This window comes from Onychostruthus taczanowskii, unplaced genomic scaffold (genome assembly GCF_017590055.1).
Source record: "Onychostruthus taczanowskii isolate IOZ18803 unplaced genomic scaffold, ASM1759005v1 scaffold5, whole genome shotgun sequence".
Lineage (NCBI taxonomy): Eukaryota > Metazoa > Chordata > Aves > Passeriformes > Passeridae > Onychostruthus > Onychostruthus taczanowskii.
Window position 1 is genome coordinate 11,694,278 of NW_024502568.1, and position 9,477 is coordinate 11,703,754.

At 52.3% G+C, this 9,477-nt stretch overlaps 1 protein-coding gene across 3 annotated transcripts in view; it reads right to left on the bottom strand.

Annotated features, from left to right (window-relative positions):
- Positions 1-8,379, bottom strand: part of AFAP1L2 (actin filament associated protein 1 like 2) — a 65,418-nt gene extending 57,039 nt beyond the window's left edge. For all 3 annotated transcript variants that reach the window (XM_041415605.1, XM_041415604.1, XM_041415606.1), the window contains exon 1: positions 8,262-8,379. In XM_041415605.1, coding sequence (XP_041271539.1) covers positions 8,262-8,277 — 16 coding nt within the window. In that variant the 5' untranslated portion in view covers positions 8,278-8,379. The remainder of the gene's footprint in view (positions 1-8,261) is intronic.
- Between the last annotated feature and the right edge of the window lie 1,098 nt (positions 8,380-9,477).

A 9,477-nucleotide genomic window follows, 5' to 3' on the forward strand; every position in this document is an offset into this window, starting at 1 on the left:
CAACGTGCCCCAGATGAGGTAAACAACCCACATGGACTGAAAAAACCCAAGAGAAAAAGCACGTAGCCACCCTGCTGCCCAGCAGACTCCAGACCCCTGCAGCAGTGGACGGTGAAGCCAGAGCCACCCTGCCAGTGTGTCCCCTGCTGTCTGTGACCTCAGGCTTGGGGAGGAGGGCTCCTGACCACTGGAAGCAGCCAGGCTTGCCTGGCACCTCCACTCAGACCTCGTGTTTACAACTTCACACACAGCTCACACCTCAGCAGAAGAGATGTGAGCACCCCTGTGCTTGCGTACTGAATTGCCAACAAGGGAAAAAAAAAAGCCCTGGCTGTGGTTGGGTGGTATGAATGCACATCCCACCCCTCTGTCCAGGTAACCACAGCTCACTGCTTTGTTAACTGAGCTCAGTTAGTCTGAGTGTTCTCTTCCTCTTTATCACATTTCAGCAGCTAGCAGGATCAGGCAATCCTTTAGCAGATGTGGAACTGTGCACTACAACCCCAGCTCTCTGCCTGATGCTGCATTCCCCAGAGCCAGGGAGAAGTCTGAAAAGCATGACAATAAAAAGAGCAGACGTTCCCATCATTCAAGACTACGTGGCACATTTTAGAGACTGCAGTAGAACACAAAAGATCCTTCAAGATGCTGGGTTTACACAAAGGAGACAGGACGTGCTCCCCAGCCAGGCAGCCTGGATGAAGCTGCTGAAGGGATGGATGGATGGATGGATGGAGCAGACGGCCTCCAGCTGTCACAAGCCACTGCACAAGTCTGGGCTGGCCACATCTCCACTTTTAAAGTCAGCCCCAACTCCCAGACTTGTGATATTTTTGCTACCACAAGTGCTGGCCCCCTAACTGCTGCAACCACATACCTGTTACCAGCAGGCACCAAAATTCTCTCTGCATTCTACTGATTTCAGCTCACGCACAGCAGGACCATCAGAAGTCAGATCTGTCTGGCACTGGGACTGTCTGAACAAACACATGGGCTCCTTCCAGAGATGACAAACTGACAGTGCTACTGGAAGGCTGTGGGGCTGCAGCTGGCTTGGTTGCATTCCTCAGCAGAAGAAAGCCCCAAATTTCACACACGCTTGTGGAGGACTTTCAGCAAAAGCCACTTGTGACATCTTGTGACCTTGTGCAACTCAGGTTCTCTGCGAGCCAGCTCATTCTTCCCAGCCTCAATAGTTGTCATACTCTGCAGTGACAAACAGCAATGATGAGATGTGCAGAGTGACTCTGGATCAGAGATCTCTTTGCAGATACCTTATCTCATCTCACAGGAGCTGCACACACACTTCCCCTCTCCACCTGCCTGGGCTAGCTGCCTCAGAACACACACAGGCTGCAGGACAGAGATCCCCTCCTTGCAGCAGACCAAGACTTGCTCCCAATCTCACTCAGTCCAAGAAGGAAGGGCTCGAGCACAAACTGTAAGAATCTCCTGGCTCAGACCCACCTCTTCCAGAGCACTGCTGCCAAAGTGTTATGCAAACTTCTTCAAAAGGCATCCCAACTGCTTAGCTGCCACCTCTACACCCCAAACTCAGTGCCAGCTCTCTCTGGAAAGCCTCATTAATTATTAGCAAAATTGGGAATCTAAAGATATTTTTTAAAAGTTTCATTCTCCTACAACACAAAAGGAAGTTTAAAAAACCCCATGTGCATCACACCAGTGCTGGGGGTAGCTACTCCTCCTGGTTATCTCTGTAGGAGATTCCTACACTCAGAAATAAGAAACCCACAGGCTAAACTGCCAGCTAAGACTTGTGATTCCCTATTTCCCAGGCTTTTTCTAAGCTTCGTGCTAGACTTTTATCCTAAGCAGATCCAAAGTGTAAAAAAGAAGAAAAAAAAAAATACATCAGAAAATCTTTGTTCAGCACAGAGCCTAGTCCACCCAAGGAGGGGAAATACTTTTATTAAATTGCAAGTGGCCAAGTCTGTATGTTACGTGGGAGTTTTAGTCTGATCCCATAATTCTCAGATATTTACTTCCAGACAGAGCTGTTTACAACCAAAGACGACATTGCCATGCTCCAAACCATCCTCAGGCTTGCTTTCTATGGAATTTTGCCCATGGAGAAAGCGACAGGTCAGCGGAGGGGCGGAGGGGAAATGTATTTTAATCAGTCCTGGCCCTTGTCCTTTGAACTTCAGACCAACCCAGCACATTTCCCAGGCCTGTGGCAGGAACTGCCCCGCTCTCAGCTCCTCAAGCAAGGGCTGCTCTCCCAGCCTGGCCCTCCAGCCCCAAGCCAAGCCACTCTGGGTGGCTGCAGCCCTGGCTGCTCCCTGTCCCAGCACCGCTGTGCTGAGCTTTGCCAAGGCCCCAGCTCCTCTGACCACCCTTAGCAACTCCTGTTTGTTTTGGAGGCCTTTCCCTCTAAAGCTGTGCTCCCTGGATTCAAGTAAATCTAGTAACTTAGATTGAACGCTTCTGAAAAGATTTTTCATTTGTGAGCTCCTACAGTCATTCTATCAGTTCACACAAGTTTTTTAGCCCTGCACCATAGCACACAGCAAGAAGTTTAAACCCTCTCCTTCACAGGGCAGCATAGCTCTTCCAATGGAAATGCCTTCTCTCAGCTACTGCCAGGGAATTCACCAATTCACTGGCACTTCTGCCCAATTCACCACCAACCCAGCAGCTCCAGCCCAGAAAGTGGCTGCATGAACACGTGCACCAGCAGGTCCTTGGAACAAGACCCTGTCAGACACATCTCTGACCCACAGAGCTGTGCTGACAAGCTGCTGCACAGACTGGACCAGTCTGTCTTGTCTGTTGACCCAAAAGAAAAGCACAAATGACTCAACTTCCATGATGAAGTAAACAATAATATGCAGGTCATCAAACTGGCTGTGTGACTGCAGGATCCCAATTCACTTGCTGGGTCTGGATCTGTGCTTCAGCCAGACAGCTTCAAAGAGGAACACCTATGCCCTGGGTGCACATGCTCTGCATCCCCTCTGATGATAGGTGCACCTCTTATTTTTGGTCCCCAAGACGTCCCCTACAGCTCTGGGCTCTCTGGTTGCTATTGCCTCAAGATGCACTTCCCTGAATTACAGGAATCCTGCCTTTCCACAGGGTACAGCAAATTAGAGTTTACAAAGACTTCTCAAAAGAACAGCATCCCTAATTTCCTTTGATCTAGGAAGGATGGCTGCAAGGACAGCATAGGCTACTGATGAAGGAGCTTGGGATTCAGGTCCTGAATTTGCCATGAAATCTTAAGGGATTCAAACAAATCACCAAACCCTTCATATGCACTTTATGTTGAGATGGAAACATTGAAGAACAAGCAGGTGTCCAGAATTCAGATTTTAAAGCTGGTGTTGCTTTGGTGCACAGCCCTGCTCAGCCTGGGTGACATGAGCTGCCCATGTGCCTGCTTGCCCCCAGCCCTCCTTGCTGCTGGGGGCTGACAGAGTCAGCCATGCCCCAGCATAAAGCATACAAGCATTTTTGCATAGACACTCCCTGTGTTCCTGGCTGTGGGTGTTCAGTGAAAGCCATGAGTGAGGGCACAGGAACAATACCCTCATTCAGGCAGTGTCTGCAGCCCCCAGCAGGGCACACAGCTTCGAGGAGAGGTGAAGCTGTGGGGAAGAAGGGGAACAAGACTTGCTTACACACAAAGGTAAAGGAAGGGCTCCTGCCCTGCCTAGAGCATTCCAAAAGCAGATGCCCAAAGGCTCAGAGTTTGTCAGCTAGCTTTTATCCTCTTTTTTTCCCCCTTATTTAGGAAGAAATCTTCTCTCCTGGCTTTAGGAGTAGGGCTCTTGGCATAGGGACACAGATGGGGCACAGACCCCAGAGCAGCAGGGGTACTGCTCCCCTGCCCTTCACTGCATGGATCCCTGCCTCTCACTCTGAAGAGATGGAGCCAGCCCCAGGGATCATTTTGGGGTAGCAAAAGGAGCACCCCAAACGTGGCAGTTACACGCACACCTCCCATCACTGCTCATGGAATGGGGCTGAAGCCAGAATCCCTACAGCCCATCTGCAGTGAGCCTGTCCTGCTGTGGGGAGCACTGGAGAGCCTTGTGTGCATGTCATACAGCTCAGAGCATCCTCGTGTGCCCTGTCTGAACAAGAAATGCAGCTGTGCTAGAGCAGACAGAAGTGCTATACTGGCACAGGTGGGAGGGCTTGGAAGGGTGGGCATGGCAGATGTTTGAGACAGGCTGTGGTTTCAGTTGCAGAAAAAAGGCTCCATGTCCTCAAGCCCTGCAGAGCAAATAACTCTGCACTCCTGCCTATTCCCCAACAGAGCCTGTTCCATTCTCCAAAACAAACCAGGGTCACTCTCACATAAGTGAGAGTTACTGTGTATATCATGAGGTTATGCATGACACTAATTTTCATCTGCATTTAAAAGAAGGCTCAGCCCAGCAGCTGGAAGTTGTATTGGGTTTGGCACAGAGCAGTACATTGCCCTGCTTTCTCCAGTTGCCACACCAAGACAATGAGTTAAACACAACAGCTGTGTGGACAATCAACTGAGGAGAAACCACATGTGTCTGCAGACAGACCAGATTTTGTTCATATGAATCAATCCATTTCCAACTCTGATTAACAACAGTTTATAAAGAACCTCAGTTTGTAACCAGGGTTTGTCTTTTATTCACGTCTCCACTTTTCAGTCTAACCCCAAGCATATCCCTTTGTATGTGCAGGAACATGTGCCCTAGTCCTAAACAGACACCCCCTTCCCCTCCCAGTTAAAACATGTTAACGTAGCAAGCAAACACTTCTTTCTACCAAGTCACCATTTTACTCCTTATCAACACTTACCTGTTGGTTTCTGTTAAGAAGACAACCTCTCCTCTGTGGGCAAACAATGTTCATCTCCTTGGGGGAGCACTGCAAACACTTCCAAGGACCCTCTGACAGGGAATGTGCAGCTTGAATCTTTGCTCAGCAGAGATAGTAAAACATGAATGCCAAACACTTCTCTTTGAAGAACTGGGCTGGAAGCTGCTCTGATTTCCATTACAGACCTCTAACACATTTAAAACACAGCAATAATCTTACAAAACTCTCCACGCTCACATCACTCAACATTTTGGACTGTGACCTTAGGGCTGCATCACCCATGACTGAGGTAACAAGGGTGCCAGTCTGAGAGGACTTGACACAGATGGCAGGTAAATGAAGGTGTCCCCAAAACCTCCCTCAGCAGCAACAGTGCACTCAGCACCTCTTCCCCTCCCGGGGTCTGCAGATGGTTGGTCACAGACCAGCCAGCCACATCTGACAAGCGTGGTAAGGAGCAGGCAAGAAGCCACAATGCCCCTAGAACAGGGAGCAGAAGTTGGGACAGTTGCCATATTCAAAGGCAAAACACATGGGAAGGGGGTGAGAGCACTCACAGGAAATAGAGGAGGAGCAAGAGCAAGACCAGCAGCTCTGTCCTTGTCACTACGCTGTCCACCCTCGGTCACATCTGCTCTCTGCAGGTCTCCCTCTTGTCCCCTTGGGCTGCTGCTCTTTATGCCTCACACACACTCCCTAATCACAGGGAGAAGGTGCCTTTATAAACAGCATCTTCACCAACAGCAGACATTCTTTAGGGCAGGCAGGGAAAAACCCAACCCCTCGTGAACTTCATGATTATCCTTCAGAGCTTCAACAGCCTAAGAGGAGTCAAGAGGCAGCAGTGTCCTCCTGTGCAGCTGGCCTTGTGACCTCATTTGTAGTGGCTGGGAAAGGAAACCCATTCCCAGGAGAGTTTCACAATCTCTCCTTCACTTCCCACCATGCCAGTCCAACAGCCTGAGCTCTTGCCACTCCACCGGTGCCACCCTGCCAGCCACCAGCCCCAGCCTCCCACCCCACCTGGCTCTGCACACTCCACCCAACAGGATTCCTGAGGCTGCTTCACCTGCCATTGAAACAGCAGAGAGCCTGCACGTGCCACCTCAGAGTCTGGATTATTGCACATCCCTGCCCGTGTTTAAAGGAAGGATGCTGCTGTTTGCTGGTGGTTGCAAACTTAATTTCATAAGCAGTATGACAGATTTTGTAGTCAAATTCATTTTCCCAGAACACCAATTCATTGCTCAACAGCCTTCTTTGAGTCCATCCACCTCTATCATTACAGGATTTCCCTGCACAAGCACTCCGCCAGGCTAGCGGCAAGGATGAAGTTTTTCCACAGCAAGGCATCAACAAGTGATCCCCACCAGAACAGGCACATATCCCCCTTGCTTATTAATAACAACCCACTTGTCTGCCCTCTCCATCTGCTCCTCAAGGCTCCTCAATGTTCTCCTCCAGCCCAGCCTTCCCCCACACCTCAGCAGCTCCAGGTCACCCCGCACACTGGGGACAGCTCCCACGCACTGACCCAGCTGTGCTGTCACCTGGGGCTGCCCCGCAGGGCTGGCCTCATCACCACCCCCGCTCCCACACCCATCGGCACCAACACAAAAAAGCCCTGGCAGGGCTCTGCCATCATTCAGTTGTGCTCGCTATTTATTCATCACACATGTGCAGAACATCCCCGCTGCTCTGAGGGAGCAGTGTGCATATTTAAAAAGGCAATATACAAAACATAGCTGAATCTTAATGAATCTACTGCTTTGCTACTGGAACTGAATGGAATTGTGCAGACCCTGCCAGGATGGAAAAAAAAAATAACCAAACCAACTACACAATATTTGATTTGTAATATAATCCTTAAGATCGCTTTTGCAGTGTGTTATTATTGTGCTTATCAGGCCTGTAAAGCACCAGTTGTAAGGAGGAAAAGGATCAAATGCAACAGGCAGCACAGTGCCAGCCCTGTCAGAACGCTGAAGTATTTCACAGTGAAAAAAACACACAGTTCTGGCAAAAGTTAATTTCCACAATATAATACCTCAACATTAGGATATGAGCTATTAGTTCAAATGCATCTACTGAGGTGTAAGCAAACCTTTCTGGTTTGACAGTAATAAATACAAATGGGGTCTGGCAGAAATAGTTTGTTTAATACCAAGTTCCCCACATAAATGTTCGAGTTCCATGAGGAGGACAGCAGTGAAAAGGAGAGTCCCATCTCCTCTCAACAGGTAAAATTTACTGCGCTACTCAAGGGGTGGATCCGCCTCCTCCAGGGGAGGTTTCTACACATCAGCAGGAGCAGAAACCACAGAGCACCCACACACATCCGAGTGCTCCATGCACTCCCGGGCACCGCATCCCACCTCCTCCGCCTCAGCTGGCAAGGACAGCCCATGTTTGAAGAGTGCCCAGGAGTGTCCATAGCAGCACGGACCTGTGATGTGCCAGTCTCGGCGCTCACGACCAAGCAGCATCACACAGGAAGCGCCAGAGCCATTGATTGAGGGGAAATAAATGGGCTGTGGGTGACAGCCAGCCCGGATGAGACCTGCCAGGGAGAAAGCTGGGAGTGCTCACCTACCCTCTCCCTAACCACCAAAACTATTTGCGTTTAGAAAACAGACACTCAGTGTCGTGCCTGCTCAGCCTGGGAGGGTGGGAAATCCACGCAGATCGGCGGCTTAGGATGAAGGACGGAACGGGCAATGTCAGGCAACTGAGCGGCTCCAGAAAACGCAACAAGCCGCTGCTTTTAAGTGGCAGAAAAAGATCCCGATCTCCGGATCGGATAAAACGTGAAATTTTCCCACATCTCCCTCCTTCTCCTTCCCTTCCTACCTGAAGGGGGAAGGTGTCCGGGGCAGGTACGCAGGGACTTCACATCCCCGGGCGGAACATGCCCGCGCTGCCCCGCACCTTCCCCATCGCTCCCCGCACCCGCCCCACGGCGGGCACCGCTTACCGTCCATCCCCGAGCTGTCCCTGTCCCCACGCGGGGCACCGCTTCCCCTCCATCCCCGGGCTGACCCTGGCCTCGCACACGGAGATCCCCTCCCGGGAGCCAGTTCCCGTCCCACTGTCCGTCCGCCTTTCCCGGCGGAGCGGGACCCCCGCCCTGCCCGCCCGGTCCCGCTGGCGGGACAGCCGCTCCCGGCCGCAGGAACTGGGCTCGGCCCGCTCTCGCAGGACCCTTCCCCGCAGCCGATCCCGCTCCCACTCTCGGGAAACATCGCCTGGGGAGCTGTCTCCGCATCCCACCGTCGCTTTCCCACGCGGGGGGACAGCGTTCCGCGGGAGCCCGTGCCAGCGGGTCAGCCACCCCGAGGACCGCCGCCCCCGCAGGTCCCCAGAGTCCCCCGGCGGTCCCCGAGCGAGGCTGCCGCGGGACACGGACACGCGAGACGCTCCCATCCTCTCACCTTTGTACTTCTCCATGGCGATGAGCGGGAGCGCAGCCCAGCGACTCCCGAGCGCTCCGGGACACGCCGCCGCCCGGCTCCGCAGGCTCCGATCCCAGCAGCGCCGGCCGCCCCGGCCGGCCCGAAACAGCCTTGGGCGCTCCGGGCTGCCCGCGGCTCCCGGCTCTGCCGCCGAGCGAGCCCTGCCCGGGCTGTGGGGAGGCGGCCGGTCCCCGGGGAGAAGCGCCGGGCTGGGGGCCAGGCGGGAGAGGACGGCACCGGGCGCTGGGATGAGGCGGGGGGCGGCTCCTGGGGATGCCCCGTGTTTGGGATGGTGAGCTCTGGCTGCAGTGGGGCTTTGGGCACGTTGGGAGAAGCGCCCTGGTTATCCCGGGATAGCCAGGCGTGGTGCCGGTGCCGTGAGCCCAGGTAGGAGCCTGCCAGAGACACACCTGGGCTCTGGAGTGACAGGCTGGAAATTTGGGTTCTCCTTCTACACCGAGGTAGCTGTATCCTGGAGCCACTGAATGTGCACTCTTCTTTCCAGTGATTTATTCATTAAGGCTTCCTGATAGGACCTGGCTCCTGGACAGAGCCAGTCTCACAGGAATGTGTCCATCTCCTTGGGTTGCAGTGACATTTTTGCCTGACTTCTGCCACGGCAGCCAGAACTATCATGTCCAAAGTGCACAAATGGTCACACGAGGAGAAGTGGGCATCCAGTCTGACCTCAATATGAGGCACAGGTGGCAGTCTGTCCTCAGGCTAAAGTTTTGGAGATGCTGAAGGAATTTAATGTGTATATCGCTAATGAGAACATTGAAAGTAACAAACAGCAAAGTCTATGAAGGTTACAGGGGAAATTTTATCTTCAAAAATTACATTGGTGTGGGGACAAGGGAGCCATACCTGCCTATTACAGGGCCTTTATAGCAAAAGGTGAGGCTAAGTGCCTGACCTGAGTGTGCAGCTCCAGTGTTCCTGTGGAAAAATATGCAACCATTACCTAGAAAATGAACTGCTCTCCTTGGTACACGTTAGATAAAGCCAACAGAAGGCTCACAGAATCTGTATTTGCCAGTTTTTGGACCTCTCAGCCCACAAACCATTAACATCCATGGTCCAAGGTAGCCTGGAAAACGTCACTGCTGCACCCCAAGGCTCCATCATATGGTGCTCCTTACATTTTCTAAAAATAGCCATAAGCAGGTTCTCTTGGCTCACATGGGAAGCAAGC